The sequence below is a fragment of the Homalodisca vitripennis genome, chromosome 3 (assembly GCF_021130785.1).
Source record: "Homalodisca vitripennis isolate AUS2020 chromosome 3, UT_GWSS_2.1, whole genome shotgun sequence".
Classification (NCBI taxonomy): Eukaryota; Metazoa; Arthropoda; class Insecta; order Hemiptera; family Cicadellidae; genus Homalodisca; species Homalodisca vitripennis.
The window spans coordinates 77,315,993-77,334,325 of NC_060209.1; the positions used below are offsets into that span (position 1 = coordinate 77,315,993).

Consider the following 18,333-nt stretch of genomic DNA (forward strand, 5'->3'; position numbering starts at 1 on the left):
GTAGTTCTAAGAATTTCTAAGAAATTAAATTAGGAGATAATTTAATTTCGCATGACATTAAGAATTCAAATCATTGTTTGCTGACAATTATATTTTCCAAAGAATACAACTTAAGTACATCCCCATAGTAGCCTAAACTGTCAAGAACCCGAACCATATTAAAACTTAAGTTAATTTTAGACGAAAATTTCATTCTGAAGTACAAAGTAATTAAGATATCGTTAAATCATTTTAGTTCGTTGGTTATCAAACACCATTAGTTTAACAGTATGTGAATTGGTTGAGTTATTGACAATGACAAGAGTGGCTGGTGAAGTTATTGGAACAGACGTGGAAGGGTGGGGGAGTAACCGACGGCTATGGTTATAACAGGCCGTTGTGGTCTCACATAACCTAACAAACTACAGAATTAGTGGAACTGTCGTTAGCAACTATAATATACGTCACCGTTTCACAGTAACACTGTTGTCTACATGAACACTTGCAGTGGAGTATTGCAGACTTTATCACTTTATTCCACGTGGTTTACTGTCTACAGTTGAAGAAATTTAATGAATCAATAAATTATAAGGAAAGCAAGTTAAGCAACAAAACTTAAGCGTTCCATAAAAAGGAAATTATTCTTGCTACATTAATTATTTAAAATTGAGAGAAGATAAAATAATTAAACTTTAGCAGATTTCTTTGCACGTTGTGGTACAGTCTAAATGTACAATATATTAATCATACGTATACGGGAAAATCACGCAAACCCGTTCCTTGTCGTAATTTTTGACTAGTTTAAAATTTCATGTTCAGTGGTAGGTTAATTTAAAGGGCTAAATGTTAACAAAAAAGACAATACCTAATCAATGACGCAGCGATTTGTTTTTTATTCTTTACAACTTTCAGTTACACATTATAAAAGTTTAATGAACGCTAAATATTTTAGTATGGTGGCCCAAGAAGACAATATAACAAAAAAATACATTTCATACAACTTAATGCCCTCAAAATATTCTCTAGCAACCTAGAGGCATAGAGGCTCCAATGCTGCTTCTAACTTGATAATAGACTTGCAAATATTGGTCTTAACATTACTGGTTAAGCTTAATTACAAGTAATAACTTCACTGCTTATTATTTACCTTAAGCTGTTCACTCGCTGATCATTCGCAACCATCCTAAAAAGTCAGCAGTCATCGGATGTGCGATTAATATTGAGCTGTGTATTTCAAAATATTTGTTCATTTGCAGACCAAAACTATTTATTTATTTATAGTGGCCTGGATACAATATGTCCGTGTATTCGTATTGTCCATGGTTTACTCTGCTGTTGAATATAGGCCGAATATTGCCTATGCATGAGCTATCAACGTGCAACTGGGCGTGATCAAGAGTACAATAAATGTCTCACAAGGCTCCTAGTACTATGTAACGTGGCTTCCATGCCATTCTTTTGATGAAGTACAATGAAGTCTTGACGGGACTCGGAACAGGACTTCTCGTAGATATTCAATTATACTGTATACTTTAACACCAGGATGTTGAACTCGTCTTACATCAAGTTGTCGATAATATCAAATTACTTTTTTCTTGGTTATGGTTCTAGCCTAGAGAATGTTAAGGGTAAGAGAGCAAACACATTTTACTGTAACCACTTAGGATATACTCTAATACGACGAAGGGTTACAGGAAGTAAATATAAATCCGCTGTTGGTTTATTTGCTTTTTTCTATAGTTCGTGAAATTTCTCATCGTTCCTCAAGCCTTTTAATTGAAATTTACCACGATTAAAAATGTCATACAAATTTCCTTTACTATGAATGTGGCCTATCAATGTAAGCATTACAAGTAGCTTAGTACTGAATTGAAAACTCAATTTGATAATTAGCTTGACTACATAACTTATGCGTAATTAGGGTTCCATTAACAGTCATTACAATTTCAATATAACCTTTATGGATTCACTGCTTTCACTTTGCATCTGGAGAAAACCTTTAGGTTAAGCTTTTTACACTGTATGAAAACATAGCATTTAACGGTTTCCAATTCATCTTACCAGGATACCACTGTCCCTTTAGTAGCATTCTGATTTAAATGATCGATTTAATCCACATATGAGATTTATTAGGTATTTAAAACCTAAAAGATGAAAGTTAAAAGCTCATTACCTGCCATTCTTACAATCGTTGATGTCGACACTGGAACGGGGACATTGGGCCTAATATCATTACTACTTCAAACTATATCATATCTTGCCCTAAAATATTATGCCAAGAGCGAACGAAAAAAACAGAACACATGGCCAAGACATTTCAATTTAAGAAAGCTCGAAACATTATCATTCAACTGAAATTGATTGAATAAAGCTAAAAATTCTACAAACCTTTTCTAGCGTTTAATCTAAATTACCGTAAAGAAACAGAATCAGCCAAGGGTGTGGTTATCGATAACAAACTAATAAAAACTGGAATTTTTCTAAAAGTGTGTGGAATATAATTAAAAATTCAACAACTCAGCATAAAACTCAAAAAGTTGAAACTAAAACTTTAAATAGTCGGTAAAATAAACGCCAATCTTCTAAGTGGTGAGTGTTTTTTAACATTCTCTGAACAAGTGCCGTGCCAGAAAAGTTTTATTATGAACAGCACACGAGAGGACTCATTGAAAGAACCGGAGTCTTCTGTGAGTGAGGCGGAGTTGGCCCATACTGTGTGGGAGTTGAAGCCAAAAGAGTCTGGCACGTAGACGGGATGCCTGTACGGTCAAGTGCTGCTTTAGCAAATTTCAGTGCCACTAAAAATCTGGTCAATCTGTCATACGCCAAAAGCGTCTTTCAATCCGCTTTAAAGACAGAAAAAGTAGTTCCAATTTAAAAAAGACGACTTCATGTCGCAAGTTACTATCGTCCTACTTCTATTCTTACGGTACTCAGCCAAGTCTTCGAAAAGCCCTCTTTTATCGGCTCAAAGATTTCGTTCATCGCTTTGAAGTTATTTATTATAAACAATTTGGATTCAAAAGAAGTAATTCGTCTATTAATTCTGTAACGAGTCTCATAAACACTGTTTTCGATGTCTTGGAGAGACGCGAACATGTGCTAAGCATATTTATCGATCTCTGAAAAGGCCTTGGACTGTGTGCATCATGAAACATTGTAGCACCAGTTATGGACAAGCGGTTTTCGTGATTTCCTTCACAAATGGCTTTTGTCGTACATAACTGGTATAGAGAAGTGTGTATAGATAGTGAATACACTGTCAGGCAAAGTTTAAATGCCCTATGGAGTCCCCCAGGTATCAATTCTGGGCCAGTCCTATTTCTGGTGTACGTCAAAAACATGAGTTCATCAATCCATAACGAATACATAAGAGTAATTATATAAGTTAGGTTTGTAGGTTCGTTGTCACATTGCGTCGTGCAAATACCAGATAACCGCGCGAGCCGTGGTTACATCTACCGTTCACCATAGAGTAATGAATTTGGCTGAAATAAACTAAATCGAAAGATACAGGAGGTTGCAACAGTTTCTCACTGTTTTATTGCTAATTTAATTTGCTATAATAAAATTAATGAAAATTTAACTTGGTTAGCTATATAGTTTTTATTTATAATCACGTAGATGTGTAGCGAATCAAGTAATTTTATTTCTCGTTTAAGTAACTGTGACCTCCTGGCTATTTCCCGACCCCCATTTTCCAACGCCCTTGGCAGGAGTAATTACTGGAGAACAATTGGAGTCGATTTGAAGTTTAATTTTGATACTGTGAAGAAATTATTCAATATGTTAACTCCATAATGGTTTAATTTAGATTTTTTTGTAAACTTTAAACAAAGTGAGTCAGTATAAATAGATAGTAGTTGCCATTCATTTATCATACGTGTTTCGAAACTTAAAAATGTTGTGGTTTACAATATATTTAAGTTATGTATTTTTATAATGTTCCAGGAATATAAGAAACCCCTAGTGTGTTTTCACCTGTTTGGAGATGTTGTTAGACACCATACGTATTCAATATGACGGCATGTAATTGGATAACATTATGTAGAACTGTTACTAACCAAACAGTGTAGATTACAGTTACCTCCGGCCAAAGACTGTATGTTGACTCGCATCTGAAGTTATAACACTAACTAGCTGTCAACGATGTATTCTGCATTTGTGACAGGACATTAGGAGGCTTCCTGGACTGAAACTAATACACTACAAACACTCCCATTCGGCAACTGTCATTAGTAAATGTTACACGCCTAGCTGTCACAGCGCAACCCACAGGCCAACAGTGACCAGTTAGTAGCTGTCCAAAGTTGGTCAGCTCAGCTGGAAACTTATACACACAATTAAGTGGTAGTTTTTGAGTATGTCATTAACAACAGTTATATACGATGTGGTCACGTCTAAGGTACACAGTAGGATATATTCATGACAGATGTTCTACAAATAGATACGAGTGACAGACTGCATAGCAACTATTCATGAACGTGTCTCCAGTAATAGAATTCCGGTTCCCGAGATATTCCTCGGAAATGCTAGAAGATTTATTCTGAATAGTTAGGTTATATTGTAAAGTTACATACATTATATATTTAAATATACTCTTAATGCAGAATATTTCCAGTATTACATGTGTCATCGAACAATTTTACAAATTTGAAAAATAAAAGTATCAATTTGAATTTGAATTTCTCAGCCTAATGTTATTTCTATTAGTCCAATTTAAATAATTATTAGCTAAACATGAAAGATTTATACAATATGAAAAATTAATATATAGTCCAATTAACTTATTTTTCCTCGTAATTTAGGATAAATATTGCAGAAATAATTGTTGTGTTTAGTGAAATCAATGTAAAACCTGACACTTTTTGTTTTATGCGATAGTTTCTAAACTAATTAGGAATCCGTAAAACCACAGACTCTCCTTTACTTTGGAACATGATCTGACTTTAAATTGCTACTAGAATTATAATTAAAATTAAAACATTAAAAAACAGGATTAAAAGCAAAATTTACCAACCAATATCACACTAATAAAATTAAACTATGGCTGTTAAAAAATAACATTGTGGTTCAAATAAGTTATCCATACTTACATGATTATGATTGCTATAGATTCTATATTAAGATGCAAATTGTAAGTAACATCGAGTTTTATGATGGTGTATGTCACTTATATTTACTCATTATGTGAATATATTTACATTTGTATTATGAGTAACTATGATATAAACGAGATAATCGCAAAACAAATAAATCTGTAAATAAACAGTGCAAACATAATATGTAATTGGAACAAGTGGCAATAGTAACACGTGTACAATAATAAAATAAGCTATAGACTTTTTACGCTATCTCAGCAATGTTTGTTACGGAGCATGGTGTGTCATACATTCCTACATTGTATTGAATAGAAAACAAAAGTGGTGAAACGCAAAATTTCAAAGAAGAGGTGTAAAAATGTTCTTATGTAAAACCTTTGTTAGTCCTGCTGACACTATGGCTTCTTTGGCTTTTTTAAATTAATTTTTAATACAAAGCAGCCAGCAAGAGGAGCGATTCGTAATGTTTTCACGTTATTCATTCCATTAAAGCGTACTGATGTTTTCGAGAAGCTGTGCCTTGCTTTTATTTTGCCTTAGAGAATTGAAATTGGAGTGAGCTCAACAAAGGACGTTCCAACCATTGAATACCAAGTGCGACGGCGTTCTTTGTGTACGTGTATTTTATTGCAATGGAGTTACACTTACTGTCGTTGTCTCTACCCTTAATCAACGGCGTGGAGAGATGAAGTTACTGCACGTTTTCCTGCTGATACCTCTTCAGATGTGAATTTTACATCAGCATTAGCATATTTCTGTAGTTTATGACTTTTTCGTTAGGTAGTTCATTTGAAACGATAATACCCAAAATGAACACAGTCTTCCATATGCTAAAAAATGCCAGAAAGGTAGGAGGAAATTTTCAGACGTACAGTCCAAGTGACATGGTCTCTTACCACTAATTGTGCTGTAAACCTCTATGGATCAGTACCAGCTGTTTGAAATGTAACAGCTTTTGAACTGATCTGTTTCATTGATCAAGGAGCCAACTTAACCTTTTCTTAATCATGTTGATACAAATCTGTCTGCTCGTTTGTGTGATAACTCTTCATAGAAAGTTCCTAGTGATTTAAACTTGACGTAGATTTCTCTTGATCCAAGAAATAGCTGTATTGATCTTCTTGTCAGCATATAAACGGTCAATCCACCCAGTATCTGCGGGATTTGGATACTTCGTTATACCGATTTATTGATAATCTAATGGCCCAGCCGATAGCACAAGTGAATTCACTACACCCACTTAAATAAATAATCAGAATTTCTGATGGTTTTGATTTAGGTGAATGAAAACTATTTAGGTAGAGATTTAATATGAGTAGATAATTTTAAATTCGACCTTACTAAATTATAATATTATTCTTTAAATAATTGTATAAAAAGTAATATACCTAATAATTTTGAACAAATTAAATTTAGAAACTATTTTTTTTAACTTAATTAGTTAGAGAGAGACGTGCTGGACGTGCTGGGTCCGAAGCCCTTCGTTCCCACCTCCACCCCTGACACAAGTCTGTGACTTATTTGCCAGGCCTCTTGCCTTCTCCTCTTCTTTCTTCTCTTCGGGCTTCGGCCACTTAATCCTCTTCTCGACACTCTTGCTTGTGTCTAGCCTAACAGCACGTCTCCCCTCATCTCACCGCCCCTGTGCGATGAGAATCATCGGGATACTAATTTCTCTCTTCCGAGCTTTTAAACTCTGTTTCCCTCTCTTTTTATTCCAATCCTTTTTGTTGTAGTTCGGAGCTCTTTAATAGTCTCTTCATCGAAGTCAAAGTTGGCTTTTCTCCATTGTAGATGCTTCGATGTCATCACCTGCCTGAGGTCTCTTCTTTCCTCCTCAAACAGTTCACATTCCATGAGCACGTGGTTTGTGCAGTCTCCAGCTCTCCGCACTCACACCTCTCCTCCTCCACCAGGTTAAATCTCTTGAGGTTTGACTTGAAATTCCCGTGACCAGTGACGAACTGTGTCAGGTAATGGTCCATCTCCCACTTCTGCTGCAGTCTCCTTCTGATGTCCGGCATGTATTCGAAGGTCTCCCTGCCTTTTTCGGTATCCTGCCAGCGCTTCTGCCATTCTTCCAGAGTCTCTTCCCGTCTCGCTGCATTGCTCTCAGCGGCGTCCCTTCCTTCTTCCTTATCCTCCCACCTCTTCACCTTCTCTTCTATTTGCAGGTCAATCGGTGTCACTCCTTCACTCCTGCCAGCACTCTGATTGCGTCATGCGAGACCGTGTTGTATGCCTTTGCTACCTTCAGTAGAACTCTTCTTTGCATGCTCAGCAATTTCCTCTTCAGTGCAATATTTCGGGCATTTTTCCCCCAGAACTCACATCCGTACAACATCGCCGGCTCCACGCAACATTTGTAAAGCATCATAAGGTGCCTCCCTGTCATACCCCTATTGGCTCTTGCCTGTCCTGCCAGTTTGGCGTAGACCCATTTCATTTTCTCACACACCTCCTCCACATGTTTCTCATAACTCATCCTCTGTCCTACTACCACTCCTAAGTACTTCATTTCCTTTTTACAGCGTATATATTCTCCTTTCACTAACAGCCTAGGTGGTCTTACCAACTTTCCTTTCAACATCACTGTCACTGTCTTTGCTTTTGAAAACTTCAGCTTCCTTTGTTTTCCCATTCTATTACTTTTTCTACGGCCCTTCTACCTCTATCAGCCAACTGTTGTGTACTCTGTCCTCTGACTATCAGCAGTGCGTCGTCAGCATATGCAGTGGTTGTTACTCCTTCCCCTAGATCCAATCTCAGTAGGCTGTCGAACATCACATTCCACACTAGTGGTCCAACAACTGATCCCTGTGGGCACCCTCGAGTCATCCTCTTCCCTGCCTCTCCATTTCATACCCTGAGTAATACATGATACCTTGGAAGTAATTTATAATTAGGCAATACAAGCTCCTCGAACAATTCCACATCCTTAGTACCCTTAAGATTTCTGGCCACCATGCCGAGTCGAATGCACCCGCTATGTCCAGGGAGACAGCCAGTACATATTTCTCTACGGTCTCCTCCACATCCCTCTTCCAATTTCATCAACGCATCTACTGTTCCTCTTCCCTCCCTAAATCCGAACTGCCTATCACTTAATAAGTCTTCTTCGCTGAGCCATCTTTTCATTCTTGTTACAATCAACTTTTCGCCTAACTTTCCCAAGACTGAAAGCAGTGTCACTGGTCTGTACGATTTCACCTCACTGGGATTCTTGTCCTTATTAAAAAAAATATCTTTACCACTCCTTTTTTTCCACACTGATGGGAATCTTCCTTCTGCCAACATTCTATTGTATAGGATGAGCAGATGCCCTTTTATCCTTCCGTACATCCTCTTTACTACCTCTATCTTCACACCATCGTGGCAGTTAGAGAGAGAGAGATAGAAAGATAGAGAGATAGAAAAAGAGAGAGAGAGAGAGAGAGAGAGAGAGAGAGAGAGAGAGAGAGAGAGAGAGAGAGAGAGAGAGAGAGAGAGAGAGAGAGATAGAGAGAGAACTCTAACGAGAAACTCCTCTCTTCTTGGAAATAAATCCTCCCCATTCTCTGTTACTTGTTGAGTTTTGCTGGTTAATTATGTAATTTAAGAATAAATCAGGCTGAAAATACGGTGATTTTTTATTTTAAAATACCCACATTTACATAAAAACTATTAACCTATTCTAGAGTATTCTTAGCCCTGCCCATAGGGATTTCCTATGTGGGCGATTTCCTGTCTTGCTAATTTGATACTAACTCATAAGTCTAAGCATAATAATTTGGAAAAAGTTTATTCATTTTATTTTTTTTTATTACTAGGTGTGTGCATAACAACCTCGCAATGAATGTGTCCAACACATCAGAGTCCATGAACTGGACTGTAAGTGCGACGAACGGGACGGAGCACTTCTTCAACCCGGAGACTGGCTACGAGAACTGGGTACCGATGAGTGAGGAGCCGATCTACGAGGTAATTTAATAAATCCACATTATTTACGTTAAAGCCACTTGAAAGCATAGAAATTGACTATTTAAAGGGTTTATACCTTATTTTTCTGTTATAATATAAAAACAGGGAATATTTCCTCCAGTCCTGAAACTTTTTATGTTTGAGGCTGCCTCTTTAAAAAAGTTTCACAGGAACGTTTGTTTTTACAAAGGTATTAAGTACAATGTTTTGCAGAGATACATTAGAAAAATGTAATAGTTGTGATCTACAGTATTAAAAAGTGTAAGCTTTAATTTTAACATAAAAAGTCTCTTTTTTAGTTTTCATTCACAAACGGATAGAGATAGACACATATTTTAACTGTAAAACACATTTCTTTCTTAAAGACGTTTAAAATGAGGTACAACATGATGTATTATAAATGTTTGAGGTTTTAATGTGTGAGCCCATGTTAAATATTTAAAATATTGATTTTTTTTATGAATGCCCGAATTGTATTTAATATGTCTACTTAAATTTATCATCTTAAAGGGCTTTATTAAGAACCATATTAAGAACCACGTGTTTCACTATTATTCTTTTTATTTGTAGAACATGCCCGGTTTTCAGTAAATTCACAATTTTTAAACGGTAAGTTATTAAATCTTTATTGTTATGTTTCTTTAAAATACAATTTTAAAACAATGTGCCAATTGGAACTCGGGATCACTACAGTTTTCGCACATCTAGCTCCTTAAGTTGGATGAAATTATTCTTTTAACAGATTCCCTGTACCTGCATTTTTTTCTTTGCATTTTATAGCTCTAACTATTCTCCTAATATACGTTTAGGAGATTTTATCTGAAGCATCCCGTATTTTTATTTTTCCCTGAGCATATGCTGTACCACGCACAAACAAATTTGTTATATTTATTTTCATTGAAAAGAATGTGTATAAATTGTTACGTACACTAGTGTAATATGTATTGATTTTATTCACCACAATTTCAAAATCTGTATAATTTTTAGCAAATTTGCGTCTTATTTAAGTCTGAGTAATAAAGTATAAATATCAGATTTGATAAAAAAATTATTTGCCTTTTATAGTATGGAAAATATTAAAATTAATTAATCATCATACTCGGTTTGTGCTTAGAGTTCACCACAGTAAACGTTTGAGGTTTTGTCATAATCAACGACTTTGAATTATTTTGAACATTATTATGTTATGTTATGTTTAAACCTCTACGGTAATTTAGTGACAGACATTTACATAAACTGATTGTTTATGTTGTATTTTACAAACTTTACCCAAGATGGCCTCAAATTAAAACATCTTCATTACATATAGACCTAGTAAAGTTGAGATTTTAATTTTTTTTGTTTTTGTAACACCAACATTAATTATTAGAATTGGTAGATGTGCAATTGTTTTTTTTTGTGCATATCAAGGCTTAAATCCAACGTGAGGCTGGCTTAAATTTAACAAAATATTTTCTTATTGACTTAATAGTTTCTTAAACATATTTAAAATATAGTTTTAAGGGTTATGTGATACAAACTGTCACGTCTGGAGACTATTTGCTATGATAATACGTTACTATGCTGTAAAAATTGAATGTTCAATCGGTATTCTCTTTTTTACTTTTTTGGCTCAAAGTACTTATCAGAACAATAAATGTATATCAAAATTAAGGTTTCCCATCGAATTTTTATTATATTTTGTCTATAAAATTGCAATGTTCAACGTATCACTATTGCACTATTTATGTAAAATAATGAATATATAACAATATTTGATTTACTGTGTGTAAGTTAAATAATAATACATATTTATAAAAGGGTTGGTTTCTTTAGCTTCTCGTGGTGGTTGGGAAACTCAAACTTTTCGCCTATTGCTCTGATAGTCAACTTATCCCACCCAATTTTGATTGAACCGAGGTTTAAAGGATCGACTGATATTCTTGTAAGCAATAAGTTTTGAGGGTCCGATTTATAAATCAATGCATGCTCTGAATGTTGGACCAAGTGACTGTACAAGATAAAATCGTAAGATGGATACCAAAGTATCCTTTATATTTTTCAGGGATCTTTCAATTACATTCACTCAATAGTTAGATGAACTGGCATTACTGTTGAACATCGTCAGTTCAAGTCTAAGGACATGGAATCAATCTGTTTTGTCATTTCAAGTAGTTATTGGTCAATGCGCTAAATTATAAGTTCTCTAGATGACCGTATCACTCTTCCACCCCAAACCTAAGGAGCATTACCCAATAAGAATAGTAAATTATATCGTGGTTTACAGTTGGTTTGAAAATACTTTGATTTACATACAGGTGCCTCCACATCAGGTGATCATCCTGAGCTTTTGCTACGGCAGCATCTCCGTGGCCGCGGTCCTGGGCAATGGATTAGTCATGTGGGTCATCGCCACCAGTCGGCGCATGCGCAGTGTTACCAACTACTACATTGCCAACCTCGCTCTCGCAGACATCGTCATCGGCCTCTTCGCCATTCCGTTTGAGGTATTGTATTATGTTCTTATTTTATTTTCCATTAATATATTGGATATCATTATCGCATATTCCTTCAAACCTAATATAAAAAAATAAAGACAAACATAAAACCAGAATCGAAATAAAGTTAATTAAATAGAGACAGGTGTAATAAAAAGAATCAAATCTAGTCACTATCTACAAGTTTACTTCTGAGATCCATCTTATAGTAACATTTCATGCAATACATTTCTCTTCTATATTAATAAAACAAATCTGTATTATAATATAATCATTATAATATTTATCAATAATTTAAGTCTTTTTAAATGTAATGCTTTACATTTTTGTTAAACTTAATATAAAACAAAAATGTTCCAAATATCTCAACTATACAACATAAATTACTCTATTTTCACCAAACATAAATGTTACTGAATTCTATTATACATCACTAAAACCTACATTTACAATTTTACAGCATTAAAAACAAAAACTCTCTTTTGATCATTTGACTTCACTTCAAAGTTTTAAAATTTACAACGTGAATTTTTAAAAGTATACATCATGTTATTTCATAGTTCATAAAGTCAGGCATACAAATCTCGTTTTCTTTATCTACTATTCGGGGGATTTTTAGATGGCTAATGTATATTATAATGTATATAATGTAATGTATAAGGAGAGTCAGACAAGTATATGGGTTTAATATGATATTTATGGAAATGTAATTATAACACAAATTGTTAATGCTAAAGCTAAATAACTTTAAATGTTGTAAAACTGTAAAAAATGATCGTAAAGTTTAAACATAGCCTTGACAGTGAATATTTTATCAGTTCCAGTCTGCGCTGCTGCAAAGATGGATTTTTCCAGCGTTCATGTGCAGTTTCTGCCCCTTTGTCAAGGTAATCAGTGTGTCTGTGAGTGTTTTTACGCTGGCAGCCATCGCAGTGGACCGGCACCGAGCAATCCTTACACCATTTACGTGAGTAACAATATCCCTCAGTGTCTGTTGTAAGCCTTCGAACCATATCAAATAACTTTTTGTATTTGAAAAATAATTGTTAATAATGAACTAATTGAGTGCACACCAATTCTGTACGATCTTGAATTTTAAATTTTGAAGTCATTTAATACCAATTCCCAGTTCTCTTACAGTTCTTAATATGTAATACTAATGCCGGTAGAGATAGTAAAGGATTAACTGAAATAGTCCAAGACGTTTTGATAAGTTTAGATTCTATTGTTAAAAGTCTGTAAGAAAGCTAATGAAACAAACGCAACGAGTTTTTTATCTCGGTAACTTATACCAGAATTTGTCATCAGGTAATTTGTTAACTATGAAGCATCGTTGACTCATGGTGGAAGGTTTCATAGACCATTGATATATTTTATAAAAAAACCAGACCGGCACTGCAAAATCCTTTGGTAGCACTGGATCTCGAACGCAAACAGACAGTCACCGATTCTATATCCTAGCTTTAGCAATTTATATGACAAGGATGTTTCCTTCAGTTCTCCTTCCTCTTAGCACAGCGTCTTAAATCTAACGGTGTTAGAGAATGGACTCCGGGAATCTGGAGTCATGTTCCTCTGAAGAGATAAAAAGACTTAAAATTGAGCACTTTATGAGACAATAGCAATCTCTGATATCAAAGCGATGCATAGAGCCTTTTTAAGCTGCTACGTCGCCGACTTTTTTTGGATTTATTCAGACAAACATGACTTCAGATTATAAGACCCAGTCTTTGTCAGCGTAAGATTTCAGTCGCTGTACTAAGAGGAAGTTGAACTGCAGTAAACTCAACATTTACATGGAAACAACTTCCCCACTATAGCTACGTTATACGTTATGTGAAGGATAGTTTCTTAAAGTTTAATCTAAACGTATTATCGTTGTTAATTGCTTTCTCTCTGTTTAGAAGCACTATTTTGTTTTGTTGTAATGATTTGTTGCATTTAATTGCATTCATTTGCGTTATTGCATATGATGCAAAGAACATAATTATTTATGTTGACATTATTATTAATGGGTTTACAGTTGATAGCAAGTAAAATAAAAATACAAACTATAAAATAATCCAAACACTGTGCGTTATTAAATATTTAAATTAAATGTTTAATATGGTATAAAAACTCGTATTTGTCCAGTAGAGTCCTAGCATTTTAATGTAGCAAACACTGAAAGTGGGGCACGACGTGTAGCTGCTGACCGTGCATCTGAGGCTATGATTTTAATACGGGAATAAAGATCAGAACTGTTTTATAAATAAGAACTCGTCTCAAATCATTTTATAAAATTGCATTATAGTGTCTTGATGTATGAATCGAGTTTAAGGTTAATAAGAAATGTATAGTAAATTTTAAATATTTTAGGTTAAATTTAACAAGGCATAAATGAATAAATAACAAACATTTCTTTGTTAAATACTTAACACTTGTATTTATATTTAAATAAAGACGTTTACGTGTAGTGCAATAACACTTTTGAAGGGGCTTTAAGGATAAGCAGACATAAACTCTTGCCAGTCCGTCTGCAAGAATATATTTTAAGTTCATTTTCCTGCTGAAGGAAAGGTAACATCTGCAGTGTTCGTTAGTTTTACCAATGCTAATAGATTGTTAAAAATGTTTTACTATATTTGTTTGATGTTTGTTTTTGACGATAGATTGTGAAGGAAACGGGCTTTTTTACAAAAAAATCATTAACACTATGTTTATAGATCTGCTGCAATCTAACCTATTCCACAGGCAAATACACAACCTACACATAACTACAATGTGAGAATTTAAAAAATCATACCAGATCGTTGTGACACGCATAAGTGAGGAATTACAACTACCGGTTGAGTGATAACTCCACTGACTCTAAAACATGCACGTAATAAAAAAAACTCAGTTAAAAATGCTGACCTACAAAATACAGTTCACATTAGGTCTGCTCTGGCCGATTAACAACCTATGGGCAGCCACACTGGACGTTGTTTGGCTCCGGTTATCTTGCGATAACCGCTTAACCCACTAGACTGCATAACAGACCGGTGGCCTAAAGACCCTCTCATTTAAAACTATATTGACGTTGGTATTTAAGTAAAGTATTTAACCAGATCCCATTATCACCTAAGCAGATGATAGTTAATAGTCTGAAATTAGACTGTAATTGAGAAGTTTGAGAGGAGATTTTCAATGTGGATAACACTGTCTACCTAATGAAAAAAATCCCTAAGATTGACACAATCTGCATAAATCGATACTTAAAGATTGATGTTTATATTATTGTTAAATTGTCATAAGTTAAATATAGCTTCTGATATAAAACAACACACAAAGAGCAATATAAGTTCTTTCTGTCCAGGGTTATCCTGGAAAATCCAAATTAAAACTAGTAAGGTAAAACAATGATAACAGCTGTTTTGAACTGACTTCTGCAGGCCAACTACTATAATGATAATAATAATCTGTTGGATTATTTTAGCAATGTTTACATCATATCGCAATCATTTTAGTCAATTTACTGAGTTTCATGTACACATTAACACACACCTTCATACTCACAGTACATACAACCATTCAAGACACAATCGCATTGGCCTTAGATCCAGTATTTTTAAGACTTTTACACATTTAAATAAACAGGCAAATAATTATAGTCAGACTATTTTATCAGACAATGTATTAACATCACAATGAAGTGTTATTTAGGCACATAAAGTTCTCGTCCCCACTGAGAAGGATTAAAGCAATATTCAGTTACTAATACAAATATTACATCGGCTGTAAACGTCTCTTGGACATTTCGTGCTAGAATGATATAAGCAAAAACACAATAAATAGTGGGAATCAAATAATTGACTTTTATTCATTATTAATATTTTTTTCTTTTTTGCGAACTATTAATATAAATGTACTTATAGTTTATGTTTTAAAAGCATATCTATGGATAAAAAATATTAGGATAAATAGATCGGTCAAGACAAAATGTACGAGTATTTCCTCACAGTTATAACGTGAATGAAAAGATAGCATTAATCTGTAATATTAACAGGAAACTATTCACAAGCACTAAAAGCCTGTAGCTAGGTGAAAACGAATGAACACAATCTACAATGAACACATTTTTATGTAACTTTACACTAATCATGAAAAATGTGAAACGTGCCGCGTGGTTTGTGTGCGGAGCACGTCGGTAACGTGCTTCCATACAAATTTCAAACAATATTCAGAGTTACGCTTGTATTGGAAACTAGGGAGCTTTGTCAAATATGAATATTTGATGGATTTCATGTGTAAGGATTATTTTCATCACGCTTTGATCAAGTGTTGTGTGCGCCTGTCCCGGTTACTTTTTATATATCATACATCAGACATCAATACATTTTTGCGATAGCAATCGCAAGAACAGGCAGTATATTTTGATAAAGTTTTTATTAACTAAAAACGTATTTTCTGAGTGTGGGGATCAAAGTTGATTACAGAATTCACAGACAACTATAGGATATTTTGAAAAAGGTACTAAATGACTCTTTTTTCGGGTTTAATATTAGTCTTATCATTAAAACTGTAGTGCTCAACTGGGTCCAACGACCGTCGTCGTACCACTGTTGTGTGAACGATCACATTTACTTCAGTTGTACTATAATACCGAACGGTAACGTACTGCTATCGCTACCGTACCTACCCCTCCTGTGTGGTACTTACTTTTTATTTATATTGTACTACAGAAATACTGAGTGGAAACATACCGCTACCAGTAGATTTCCCTATCACTCCAATGTGTGAGAACCCATTTATTTAAGTTGTTTTAAAGTACTTTGTCGAAACGTAGCGCTACAACAACGTCCCTACTAATCCAGTGTAATTGATCACACTTATTTAAATTGTTTTAAAGTACTGCGTGGTAATGTACCCCTACCACTACCGTCCCTATTAATCCAGTGTGAGCGATCACATTTATTAAAATTGTATTAAAGAACGGCGTGGTAACGTACCGCTACCACTACCGTCCCTAGTAATCCAGCGTGAGCAATCACACTTATTAAAATTGTATTAAAGAACTGCGTGGTAACGTCCCGATACCACTACCGTCTCTACTAATCCAGTGTGAGTGATCACACTTATTTAATTGTATTAAAGTACTGCGTGGTAACGTCCCGATACCACTACCGTCTCTACTAATCCAGTGTGAGTGATCACAATTATTAAAATTGTATTAAAGAAACGGCGTGGTAACGTACCGCTACCACTACCGTCCCTATTAATCCAGTGTGAGCGATCACATTTATTTAATTGTATTAAAGTACTGCGTGGTAAACGTCCCGATACCACTACCGTCTCTACTAATCCAGTGTGAGTGATCACACTTATTTAAATTGTATTAAAGTACTGCGTGGTAACGTACCCCTACCACTACCGTCCCTATTAATCCAGTGTGAGCGATCACATTTATTAAAATTGTATTAAAGAACGGCGTGGTAACGTACCGCTACCACTACCGTCCCTAGTAATCCAGCGTGAGCGATCACACTTATTAAAATTGTATTAAAGAACTGCGTGGTAACGTCCCGATACCACTACCGTCTCTACTAATCCAGTGTGAGTGATCACACTTATTTAATTGTATTAAAGTACTGCGTGGTAACGTCCCGATACCACTACCGTCTCTACTAATCCAGTGTGAGTGATCACAATTATTTAAATTGTATTAAAGTACTGCCTGGTAACTTACCGCTACCACTACTTCCCTATCGCTCGAGTGTGGGCGATCCCATGGAATGATATGACCCGATTTGTGAGGAGGATTTTTGAGAGATTCGCAAAACCAAACATGGTGAGGCATGTTTCAAAATGTTGTTGCATTTTATAGCGTATAATATGGGTGATAAGGAATAAAATGAAGGTTACTGTTGTTTTGCCATTTAAAGGTCTCATTACTATAAACATTTTGATGAAAATAAAAGTTTACTGTCCAAAACCGCATAATAAAAACTTTAACATATTTAGTTTAAAAAGATAATTACATTTTGATTTGAAAATATATTTCATAAATTTCCTTTCCAGCTTAGTGAAGGGGCATAAGATAAAAGTGTTACAGTATATTGGTAAGATCTATACTATGTGTATCACACGGTTGGGTGCATAACCCTTTATAACGGAATTATTTATTGTAATATCATGTCGTTCAAATGAGAAGAAATCACAATTTTACCTGACTAAAAATATATTCTATTCTATTTCATTTGCAAAAGTCAAGTTAGTTATAATTGGACTAAATAATCGCAATAATGTTCGTTATAGTTTGTCTTTCCTTCATGTTTTCCATACTTGCTACCCTTTTGACAATTTTATAGTTTTATTCAATTAAATGTAATGAAACCCTATAATAAATAAGTGAATGGTGTGTCATGTGACAGGGCTCGCGTATCCAAAGTCCAGTTCAAGTTGGTGATATCGTTCATTTGGCTGATCAGTGGGCTGATGGGCGCCCCCTACCTGTTCGCTATGGGACTTGTCAAGATGGACAATGCTGGCGACAAGTACATGTACTGCTATCACGTCAATCTGTCCAAGGTAAGGTTAGCCTGATATTGACTAGAACTGCTCAAACACTAAAAATGCTATACTTTAATTCTGTATTTATGGTTATTTATAGAATCTGCATAGCAATGAAATGTTGTACCTGTAGCTGCCTACTTTACAGCGGTAACTGATGTCTACAGAATTTTCTGGCCAGCCAGGAAGTTCTCAAGAAGTTCATTCTCAGTCTTAAAATCAGAAATTACACTGACCATAGAGATAATGTTATGAAATAACAGAAACAAAGCATTCTACATATC

General features: G+C 34.8%; 1 protein-coding gene across 1 annotated transcript in view; it reads left to right on the forward strand.

Moving 5' to 3' along the window:
* LOC124357074 (RYamide receptor-like) overlaps positions 1–18,333 on the forward strand; it is a 329,693-nt gene that overhangs the window by 297,186 nt on the left and 14,174 nt on the right. Inside the window, exons 2-5 of the mRNA XM_046808491.1 lie at positions 8,891–9,041; positions 11,339–11,527; positions 12,337–12,485; positions 17,911–18,067. Coding sequence (XP_046664447.1) covers positions 8,913–9,041; positions 11,339–11,527; positions 12,337–12,485; positions 17,911–18,067 — 624 coding nt within the window. The 5' untranslated portion in view covers positions 8,891–8,912. The remainder of the gene's footprint in view (positions 1–8,890; positions 9,042–11,338; positions 11,528–12,336; positions 12,486–17,910; positions 18,068–18,333) is intronic.